The 12,406-nt window shown below is 25.8% G+C and overlaps 2 protein-coding genes across 3 annotated transcripts; one reads left to right on the top strand and one right to left on the bottom strand.

Moving 5' to 3' along the window:
- Nucleotides 1–623: 623 nt before the first annotated feature.
- LOC113553137 lies at nucleotides 624–5,357 on the bottom strand. 2 transcript variants are annotated; one of them, XM_026956310.1, is made up of 8 exons: nucleotides 5,049–5,355; nucleotides 4,842–4,965; nucleotides 4,465–4,697; nucleotides 4,144–4,399; nucleotides 3,956–4,078; nucleotides 3,717–3,878; nucleotides 1,812–2,050; nucleotides 624–1,287 (listed from the first exon to the last, which is right to left on the bottom strand). In XM_026956310.1, the coding sequence occupies exons 3-8, from the start codon at nucleotides 4,668–4,670 to the stop codon at nucleotides 1,092–1,094; spliced, it is 1,182 nt and encodes a 393-aa protein (XP_026812111.1). In that variant the 5' UTR covers nucleotides 4,671–4,697; nucleotides 4,842–4,965; nucleotides 5,049–5,355; the 3' UTR covers nucleotides 624–1,091. The 2 variants fall into 2 exon arrangements, with proteins under 2 accessions (XP_026812111.1, XP_026812110.1); XM_026956309.1 differs by having other exon boundaries at nucleotides 1,092–1,287; nucleotides 5,045–5,357.
- Nucleotides 5,358–7,180: 1,823 nt separating this feature from the next.
- On the top strand, nucleotides 7,181–9,051 carry LOC113552703 (U6 snRNA-associated Sm-like protein LSm2). Its single transcript, XM_026955550.1, has 4 exons — nucleotides 7,181–7,386; nucleotides 7,843–7,910; nucleotides 8,352–8,442; nucleotides 8,495–9,051. The coding sequence occupies exons 1-4, from the start codon at nucleotides 7,384–7,386 to the stop codon at nucleotides 8,615–8,617; spliced, it is 285 nt and encodes a 94-aa protein (XP_026811351.1). The 5' UTR covers nucleotides 7,181–7,383; the 3' UTR covers nucleotides 8,618–9,051.
- Nucleotides 9,052–12,406: the final 3,355 nt, after the last annotated feature.

Genomic DNA, 12,406 nt, shown 5'->3' with positions numbered 1-12,406 from the left:
AACCAATGAATTATAAATATTAAAAATATTAAAAATGTTAAGAAAACATAAATAAAAATAAAAATATTCAATATATATGAATATTAAATAGATTTTATTTAAAATAAAAGAAACTAATTTTCCTCAACTTATTGAAAAGAGAATAAGGTACCAAATCAAAATTATTATAAATGATTAATATCTTTAGACACAAAGTAGAATATTGACTGTTCCAAATTTGTTTGGTATATAAAAATGTTAATATCATATGAAAATTATAATATAACTATTATTCAAATACTGTTTCACAATATATAGGTAATATATAAATATCAAATATCAAACCATACATAATACAATTGAGTGATAGAAATTTTTTATTATACACAGATATAAATATCTCATTATAATATTAGTCTTTGACCGAGTAAATTTGTATCCACAAAAAGCACTTATTTAAATTTAAACTAAACTAAATAAGGTACAAATAGCTAGATTTTTTTTAAAAAGTATCATCCCATCTGTTTTCTTATTTTTATAGCAGTATATTATGTACAATTTGTAAATATAATAATTAATGTTATAATTATAATTTAAATATTAAAATTCATTTTTTTTTTTTTTTGCTGTAACTAAATTAAGATATTTAGTGCATTATAAAATTTAAATATTCGTAGTTAAATATAGAATAATAAATAACCATATAATATTAATGCAAAGTTACAAACCAACCATATACTAAAATACAAACAGATTAATTTATAAATACATCAAGTATATCTTAATGAATACAAATTATTTTTAAGTGTTCTATAATATTTTTTAGGCATTAAGATACATAAATCTAGATTTTAACTTAGATTTAAGTTTAAACTCTTTTTGTGTCTTATAAAGAATAAGATGACAGATAGAAATAATAAATTATTTACTATTTCAAATTAATTTAATTTTAAACTGGTTTATTAATATTAATATACTGTATAATTAATTATAAGAGTTTTATATAACACAAAATATATAAGAATTCAACATGTCTGACTTCCCTTTTCAGCTTACCTCACATAACAATATATTACCCTATATGTCAACATATTTATTATTTCTCAGTCTTTTTAGCATATTACCTTTGTACTAGGTCTGTTTGCTTTATAATATTCAATCTCTTCTGCAGTACAACATGAGCCAGTTATATCTAAAGATTTCAAGTATGGACAGGTTCTGACGGCAGTTTTCAAAAATGCGTCAGTTACTTTTGGATAATTGCGTACATATAAAGTTTCAATACTACATCTATCAACATTACCATTCCTATAAAAAAAAAAGGTATAAAATAAACTTTTTATTATCAACATTCAACAGTAACATATTGAATATAATATTTTATTATTACAAACTACTGAATTTATTTGTAAAAATGTAAACTAAAGAATGTATTTCAAGTTTATTTGAATCCAATAGATACATTAGATATATTTAATTTAATTACTTACTATTTAATGTAATATGACCCAATAAAAACATTTTTTTGATGTAAAACCACCAACATTATAAATTGTTTGTAAAAGTATAATACAACAATTACTTAATAATTAAAACAAAATATTTTTATAACTTGTTAGTTGTTATACATAATTTTGAAAGCTTTAGCTTCAAAATACCTAAATCATGAATCTTTGCCAATATACATGTTTTAAATTTTTAGTTTGATTTATATAATAAATAGAAATTAAAGTAAAAAATATGATATAGAAATATATTGACTATAAATAAAAATATAAATGAGCTTTTATATTCAAATACTTGTATTATAATGTATTATTGATTTAAGTTACCTTTCATGAACTCTTCTCAAGTTCACTCCACCACGTCTATCAATCAAAATTTGTATGTATGGATAATGGAATTCAAAGGTAGCAGTACAGAATCCTGCCAAACCCAAATCAGTAATTGTTGCATCTCTTTCATGGTTCATATAGGTAGGACTTTCCAAAAGAACATTTTTCAAAGTTGTTAATCTTTGAAAACATACAAGTTCATGATCACTTACTGGAGTAAAACGCAAATCGAGTGTCTAAAAATTAAAATAAATCAATAGGTAAAAAATATTTTATAGTAAATTAATTAACTGGTAAAATAATGTATAAAATTGTTTTACAGTATAACTAAACAATACACTAATACCCTTCGATTTTCTACTTGTTATATTACAGATATATTATTTTATATTAAATGTATTTTATAAAACCCTTATCCTATAAATTAATAAGTAATACACATGTGTTACTATGGCCTGGGCCAACTGGGCCTTGGCCCCAGCTAATTGGCTCTATATTAATGTATACATTTGCTAAGAACATATTAATTTAAATATAATAAAATAAATTACTTTTGTTATAAATCCGTACTGTAATAAAAAAATTGGTGTTCCCTATCGCCCTCCACCCTTTCCATTGGATATGATAGGGGTAAAATGGCTCTCGTGAGTGGCCCAGTCTAATGAAAATGTCTAGTTCCGCATATGGTAATACATATTAAACACTAATATTTGAAAATGTCATAAAAAATTAAAAACATTAATTTTTTTTTTCTAAATTGTTATTCCTAGTAAAAATATAAATTACATTTTCCATCACTATTGGTATAATCTGAATTATTTTTTATTAAAAAAACAACTATCTACTTTTAGAAAATTTTTTATACTTGATTTTATATGATAACTTATTGTGCTTTTGTCCCAGTTTTTATCATTAAACAGTCATTATTTTGTCAAGCATTGCAATTTTTTTCATTTTGTTTTTTTCAAAATATTTTGTTTCATGCTTTTTATTGAGTGTATGAAATTTTAATTTTTTTCACCCTTTTATTTATTAGTGAAACTATTATCAACTTTTTATTTTCAAATGGCAACCTATATTTAAAATGTACTATATTAATAGGGCAATTTTTTTTATGAATTTTAACATTCAAATTGATATTTTTTGTTAATTTTTTAGCGAGATATAACTTTTCAAAGTTGGGTGGTTTTTGATTTTATAATACTTCTTATTTCCTGTAATCATAAGTAATGAACTCGCTATTGACTATTGACATAGTGGAGAATTTTGTACCAGTAGTTACCAACGCCTTACAACCGTAATAATCTATAGGACAAATACCTTAAAGCCTCAAATCACTTTGAGTAGGTATAACTCACTTACGGTTAAATGAAAAATAATAATTTTAACATTAAAATTCATAAAAAATATAGTCCTACAACTTAATGACATTTTAAATATAGGTTAACATTTGAAAACCAAAAGTTAATAGAGATTTCACTATTAAAAATAAAGATAAAAAGTAAAAATGTTATATAGTTTTAGAAAAGCATGAAACTAAAATGTTGAAATAAAAAAAAAATTGAAAAAAGTAAACACTGAAAAATTAAGTGTTTAATAATAAAAGAATCACTCTGTATATCACATAATATTATGGATTCATATTTTAAAAATAATAAATACTTTGCAGCACTGCAACAAATAAACTTTAATTTAGCTGACTAAACCAATCTTTTGATATAAATTATATAATATGAAATATATTTGTTTTACTTGAATAAAAATTAAGTAAGACAACAGCATCGTTTGGGCCCAGATAAACTAACAATACTTTTTGATCCCTCTTAGTTACATCTTTGTCCAATGCATTAAGAATATCTTTATAGAACTCAAGTTAAAACCAATATGTCATTCATTACTAACCTGTAAAGATTTGAATCCAGTTATAGCAGTAATACTTGCATATGGAATACAGTCCTTAAACTGTTTGCAACCTGCGAGACTTAAGTAGTGTAAACGTTCCAGCTTGGCTAATGCATATAAACAATTTGGTAAAAACCAATCATTGTTTGTCATTATAATTCTCTATATAAGTACAAACAAGTATTTAAAAGTCTCTTAAATTGGAATGCATCTAGTATATGAAAATTATACAAATTTACCTCTAAATCTGGACAAGCATTGTTTATACCACATAAATATGAAGAGCTGTCTGGAATGTTTTCAATAGTTGTATTATCAATTGTCAGTGTTTTTAATTTTCGATGTAAAATCTTTACACTTATCTACACAAAAAATGTACTTATAAATAGTATTAATCAATTAAAATATATGCTAAATAAGGACTTACTTCACCAGCATCAAATACTTGATTTGTTAATGTTAAATGTTGCAACTCTGGGCATTTTGTTTCTAACTGTATTAAAAACTTGTGAGAAACTGAATAATCTGGACTTGGAACATCATTACACGATATAAACAATTCATTGGTATCTTCTTTTAAGTAACTCAAGTATATGTCTTCCATAGATTTTTCAAACTTTTCAAATCTTGGTTTCTTCCATAGAGTCCAATCATGACTAATTCTTAACAAGTTAGGACATATTCTATAAAACAAAGAACCGAATTAAATTAAGTAATTGCAATTTATGTTTAAAAATTTTACTCTTACAGTGCCATTTTAGCAAGATTATCATGTGATAAATATTTAAATAAATACATGATAACATCATCGGATAAATCTTGAAAACCAATAATTTCCTTAGAGGATTTAGAATGAGATGTAGTTGAAGTGACCTGAGACGCTTTAGGTTTCTTTGTTTCTGTTTGCAAATAATGACATCCATCTTCTAACGGTCTCTTGTTACTGTTCTCCATATTGCTAGGTATTCAAATCGTTATCGACTTTGAAAAGAGATGAATAACTTAAATGAGTTAGGATCAATCGTGCATGTTATAAGTAAATATTATAATAAAATAGATATATATAAATTATTATACATAGCTATAGCAATGAGCACCAAAAATCGTACACATAGCATTACTCACCTGTTACGATTAGCGAGTTGGTATGGTGTACCACTCAGGTTTTAATTAAAATGACAGGTACATGAGAACGAAATCGTACGTCTGAGGCGATGCTGGAGTTTTCGTACTTCAATAAATCGTCAGGCTAAGAGGAAACAATAAAATAATATAAATATCGCCCCGGACACGTATCAACGAACAGTGTATGTGATAATATAAATTACCTACATATTATTATGCAAATAATCGCGATCACGTAACTGGCACTACACAGACCACAGGTAGCTGGCTCATTCTTCGATCTCCTGTAATAATACTCGAGATAATATTATTATCATGATGACGACCGTACGACGTTTCAACTTTCGACCCAATGAACGCAATACAATTACAATTTACAAAAATAATATGATATCCGATGGTCTAATACTCCACGGTCCGCGGTGATAAGTCCGAGTCGATGTTATTGTACTCGTTCAATAACAGTAATTGTAAGACATTTAAAAAAAAAAAAAAAAAACAACAACAACATTCATTCGCGATAATAATAAAATAATAATGTTGTGTTTATTTTTTAATGACGCACATAGTTGACCAATCACCACAGTACATAATCACAATAATAAATGATATAAATAAATATATATAGTACGGTATACATATATATGTGTGTGTGTGTGTGTGTGATCTAACACACTAAGCTCGCTGGTCTGTGCATAGATAAAATATAATCGAATATCGTAACCAATCGTTACTAACGATTACCTATGTCGGCGGGGCGGTGAAATGTTTCTTTCGTGCTACTCCGCCCTATCGGTCCACAGACTAGCGCGCTATCTTGTAACAATAATAATACATTATAGAATATACAAATTATAGAAAAGCAAATTGTGTAAAAATTATTGATACAGACCTTGCACAGCCCGCACATGTTTAACTGTTCGCGTGTTTCTGCGCGAAAATTAAATATTCGATTTTAACAAGTTTTACTTTGTATTTGTTGTTCTATAATAACATCGAAACTAATAGAATTGTTATGGTCATTTATTCGTAGATGGCGTTGAATGTATATAGTGTACCCGTCCGAAAAAACATAACATTTTGGTTCTCGTTTAGGATCACAATATCCGCTATTATTTTCAATTCTGCCATCACGAATTGTAAATAAAAAAAATTACATTTAAAATCTGTACATTTAGCCTTGACAAATATGAACATGACAATTAATGACTTAAAGTATCGAAAACGGATTGCTCAATAAATTGTTATTGTTACTCGCAAGCATCTATTCGATTACGGTATATCGCAAACTGTAAACGTTAGGTACACGCTATTTAGCTTTATCGGTGTACTTAGTGTCACATTCAATAACAATAAACATTTTTTAAAGACGTTATTCGTTTGCCAAAATTCTAATTATTTAATCATTATCATTCTGTTGGTGCACTTTATGAATATATGATGACATTGTGGAGTTTTGGATAACTTGAATGATTTTTTTTGCAATTAACGAAGAAAATGTTAATTATTTTACTTACGACAGATGAATCTATTAACTACCAACACTATCAATAGAAAATTCGAATTGTATCTAGTAACTCAAGTGAAAATATAATTGAAAATTATTCACTATGTAGATATCTATTTTAGAATTATTGTCAAACATTTTATTGTTCAAACTCACGAATAATTAAGAAACAAAAGATTTATATAGTTTTAATAGTTTTATCATTCACATTTTTAATTCAAATTTCAAATATTCATAAACATTAAAATATTTGTAATTAAAAATAATGGTTTTAATATAAGTGTTTAATTAACCTAAATTTTAAAATTTGCACTGAAATGTTCAAATTATGACTTAGATAGAAGAAAGTTGTATGTATAACGTCGAAGTCAAAATGTAGACACCTAAATTATTTGTAACTATATTATATTACTTTTAATTGTAGATACCTATTTCTATGTCTTATATTCTAATGTATTTTTTGAAATTGCATAAAAATAAATTTAGATACTAATCTATTGGTTTAATTATATAATTCAATATTTATTTCAGTTTTAAACGTGAAAATAAGGATTTATGTTCTATATTACTATGTTAACCAATTAACCATTATTTATTAGTTATTAGGACATTAGGTAATTATGTAATAACTAATAACTAATAATAGGTAGGTCGCAACTCGCAAGTATATATTATATATTTTTATAATAATAAAGTTATAAGAAATATAGTAGTAATAACAATAACCGATTGTATACTATCGATAATTCAGTGGTATCGATTGTGCAGTACAGACCATATTAATCAGCGCTAGTGTAGTTTTTAGTATCAATACTTTTTTAGGCAGTTTCTTTCAGCTCCTTTATCTATTTTCATTTTTCCGTGCGTTGAACAAATTGTATTTATAACGTACTGTCTGTCTGTAGTCATTTTTTGTTATCTGTATTCCATAATCCATATGTCTACAACCGTCTAGTCCTATATTATCTATATATTGTGCGGTGTTTACTGTTTATTGTTGTTCGTGGATTCACGTTATTAGACTTCGTTTTAAAAATGGTATGTGATTTACTCGTTTATTGTAGACCGTGAAAGTAGTTATACTATTAACAAAGTCTTGTGGATCCGAAAAATGTCATTTTTATTATGTTATTTTAAATACACTAATGAGTCGGTCACTCAAGTCATATTATGTGTTTCTGCCAGATGAACTACGTGCGCTTAAATGTGACCGGTACATAGAGAACGTAGTAACGATGCAACGATCTCATAAAATAGAACAAATTATGTCGAAAATATACATAGTAGCAAAAACACATAGTATGACTTCCAACGTTAAAATTTTTTTAATGCTAAATGTCTATGCTTTTATTTTTTTCTAGTTTACATGAAATATTATAGTACAATTATATTTATTGATTGTTTTAAGACCCTTACATGTATAACACTTGTATAAAATATATAAATAAATCTTATTAGATCAATATTAAATTTTAATTTGTTTTTTTTTCACAGTTGTTCTACTCATTTTTTAAATCACTCGTTGGGAAGGATGTTGTCGTTGAATTAAAAAATGATCTGAGGTAAGTGATAAGTCTGTTTACCTATTTTAACGTCAAAGTCAGTGGCATGTTGAACAATGTTTTTCTTATTCAGTTACTTAACCCTAAAAATGTATCTTTAATTTAAGAATTATAATTTGGATAGATGAATATAATATAATTATAACATAAAATTTAAATTTGCATACAGTTTTAAATTATGTATTAAGTTGTAGCGAGCCGGGAGTGGGTCATTTAAATACAATGCTTAAAGTTTAAAATATACTTATCATGCCAATGGTCTGGGCTAAATTAGTATAGATGTAAAATTAAATTTTCAGCATCTTTTAAATATTTATATAGTATTAATTAAAATAATTAAATACATAATATTATTTTAATAACCCCTTATTAATAAGGAGTATTAAACATATATTGCTCCAAGATAGCTTTGATTCTTAATCTGGTAATTTTATTTTCTAGTATATGTGGAACGTTACATTCTGTGGATCAATATTTGAATATCAAACTCGTTGACATTAGTGTAACTGATCCTGAAAAATACCCACATATGGTAATTCATTTTACTTAAATATGAAATAAAACTCATGTTGTTAATTTTTTAGGCTTCTGTAAGGAACTGTTTCATCAGAGGTTCAGTAGTTCGCTATGTACAATTACCAGCAGATGAAGTTGATACACAGTTGTTACAAGATGCTGCACGTAAAGAAGCAACAGTCACCCGCTAATATATTTTACATTTAATTACAAATAAGGAAACTAATAACTATTGTTTAAGAAGTAATATAAAAATAATTATGTAATTTCTTTTAAAATAATTCATTCTCAAAACATTTATTTTCCGTGTTGAAAATCAGTGGCATGGTGATGAAGTTTTTAGGAAGGAACCATGGCCCATATTTTTAAGACAAACTTCCAGACATATGACTAATTCATTAATAGAACTAATTGAGTAATAGAATCAAAGCATCAATTTTTATTTGATTTTGGCCATGTTAGTAGAAGTAAAATTAGGGTGATTAGTCTCATACCAGCAATATATTGTTGGTCCATCAAAACAAAATAGTCTGCCACTTCATTGTAATGAAATGTAGTAAAAATTATGGCACTTGTGCTTGACTAAATAGTAATGAAAATAAATATATAAATATCATACTATTCATTTGTAAGTCAGGTAATTTATTTTTTGTTCTGATATATCAGAGGGGGTTTAAACACCCAACCTCCCCTGCATTCGCACCTGATTAGTGGCCTTATTCCAGTGTTGGGAAGAAACGCGTTCCTAAAACATGTTCCTTTAATAAGAGCAAAGCTTGGAACACATTCTTTTTCAAATATTGAAACGAGGAACGGAAAAGAGTTCCTATTTTTGGGGAAATTGAATCAAAATTTTCGTTCCTCAAATTATAAAAAAAAAACATTTTTCAATAATAATATTTTCTAAAATATAATATTATTTAGTGTTGGTGATTTGGTATCACTTCGTCACTCACTAATAAATTGCCACAAAATTCTTCATTTCCATTTTTAGGATAGGAAATAAATTAAATTTAAAAAAAATAGAATGTTAAATCATTGCTATGATCCTATTGCTATAGACCTTTGGACTATAACTTTAAACTTATATACAAATATATATTATATTTATATAGATTATTATGATAATTTGACGATAAGCTATAGGCCATAACTTATTTTACCTATTTAACTCTTGTCTCCGCCACTTTCTGTTAGTTTTTCTTTACATATTTATATTGACTATTTTAAGTCAAAAAATTTCAAAAGCTGATACCTTCAATATTGAATCTGGGTTCAATTAGTACTTATCAGGAAAGGTATTGAACATAAAAATTAAACCGATTATTTCTGGTTAAAAAGTTGTTTATGAAAAAAAATTACCCTTAACAATCGCTCAAATCGTATAAAAATAAATTTAAAAGAATGGAATACCTTCCTTTTTTACAACAAAAAATGAACTTTCCCAATACTGCTTTAACCTTCCTTTATAGTGCCCTGTAACTATAGCTTGTGTCAATTTTATGCTGATGCAACGGTACAGCAAAAATATAATAAATGTTTGTAATAATGTGAATTTTGAATTTCAAAACTTCACATACACAATAGGCTGTCTCATACATGTCCCAACGACCCGACAGTGACATCGAAGAAGATTTATATGACGGTTGTTGAATAATGAATTTCAACAACCCACCGGATCGTTTAAACAGTAGAATATTGAAATAAAAATAATTTCTTAGGCAGTGGCATCGAAACTTATATAATAGGTATACTATGTATAGGTATATTCAAAGCCGTAACTGGGGGAGGATCCAAGGGTCCAGATCTTAAATTTTTATAGCTTAGGTATATTAACAAATCTTATACAATGTTCCTCATAATAGTAGTTCATACTGGAATATTTAATAATAATATTTCAAGTTTAAACTTGGACAAAATTATATATTTTATAACGATGAATAACTATATATGTTAATTATTTGTTCATAATTCAAAAATATTATTCTTGACTCTTGAGTACTTTAAGTATAATTGATTTATTCTAAACCTTCACAACAGCATTTTAAAAATACGAGTACCTATGTAGATTTGTTTTAAGATGTTACCTATATTCTATTTTATACTATGAACCTATTCAAACTATTTTACGGTAAGATGGTGTACCTAATTTAAAAATTTTATAATATCAATAATATAATAAATGCAATGTTTTTAACAAAATTTAAATCAACTTACTGTAATACTAAATACTAATAGTAAAATAAATGGCTTTAATAGCTATACCTATATGAAATAACACCTAATATGTACAACAGAGCAGTACCCATCTGCAAACAACCCATTTAGTATTAGAACAATTTGATTTATCATCAAATATATATAATATAGACGTAGAGTATATTCCAAACGGCTTAACGAAAGGTATATATTTTTTTTAACACTTCACAACAAAAATGGTTAAATATTTGGTTTGATTTTTAATAAAATGGTAATTAACGATTAATATAGATGCACTCATTGCTAGTGCGGAATATCGAATAAGTTTAAAATTATAATTTTAAATATTTTGTAAAATATAAAATAGATATTAAGAACTCAATTCAAAAAAAAATAAATAAATAAAAGCTTCTGTGGAATCAGAATTTTAAAAATATTTTAGGCATAAGTAATAATAGATAAAAAATGTAAAATGGATTATTCTAAACGTAAAATTGTCGATGTTGCGCGTTAGGGGTTAGTTGTCAACGACAAAACAGTAAAGTGGGCAGGTATATGTTATAACTACTAACCACATAACGTCCTCATAAGTATTAATTAGAAAAAATAGGTATATTGACATAATGTCATACGTAAGTTGTATAAATGATAGGTATAACGATATAAATATTGGTATGAGCTATAGAGACCACGAGGAACATATTATTTAGCCTATAATTTATAGGACTATATGTATACTGATTAGGTAATGTATATACATAGCAAAATATTAAATGTTTTATATAATAGTATTGTAATTGTATCTATAGGTATTGTATATCATAATATGATTTTCTAGATATAGAAGTAGATGATAATAAGAATTGGGTATGCGTACCTTTGAAATTGAATTGTTTTTAAATAATAAATTAAAAAATAATACAACGATTGAATTAATCCATTAAATTTAATTATTATTTAAATATTATATAACATTATCACTATAAAACTATTTATCTATATCTACTTTTAAGTTTTTAACATCGATAGGTATTACAAATGAGCTACTATACTTTGTGATTCATTGTTTAAATAAAGATAATAATGAAAAACACTTATTTGTTTATTTATGTAATACATATACGGATTACGGAGTATAAAACTAAATTTACAACATATAATTATTTAAAATAGCATACAATTATATAATAAATTAGCACTTAAATTTATTGATATCAACAGGGTTAATGGAGGACATTAAGTATTTAAAGATTTTAAACTATTATTTGGTGAATATAAAATACAATTATTATGATAGTTTAAAACTATTATATAATATACTAATTTATGTAAGAGATATTTAGTAATTTTAATACTTTCTACGATCTTTTAATAGCGACATTTAAAAAAATACATAGGTGCCTAAAATTTTATTGTAAAAATGCTAATCTCTAACATGTTACATGTACTACATTTTTACGATAAAAAAAACGCAGAAAAATGTTTTGAATCATTTTAGAGAATTTGTTAGAGTAATACATTCTTTTCAATGCAAGTTGATTTTTAATATCAGAGCCACATTGTTTGACAAAGCCTAGTTCTCATAAAGTTTTATTATTTTCTTATTTTATAAATGTGTCCATTAAAAGTAAATTTTTAGTTAATAATGTGACTTAAATCATTGATTGTATATATGTAGTTTATTAAACAATTATTTTTTATTTTGAAGAAAACGTTATATAGATAAACAGTGGCGACTATATCCTATAGTAGAGGTGTAACCGGTGATATATTTTGGCGTC

This window comes from Rhopalosiphum maidis, chromosome 2 (genome assembly GCF_003676215.2).
Source record: "Rhopalosiphum maidis isolate BTI-1 chromosome 2, ASM367621v3, whole genome shotgun sequence".
Lineage (NCBI taxonomy): Eukaryota > Metazoa > Arthropoda > Insecta > Hemiptera > Aphididae > Rhopalosiphum > Rhopalosiphum maidis.
Note: the sequence above shows the minus strand (reverse complement) of the source record. Positions and strands in the feature narration are given on the sequence as shown.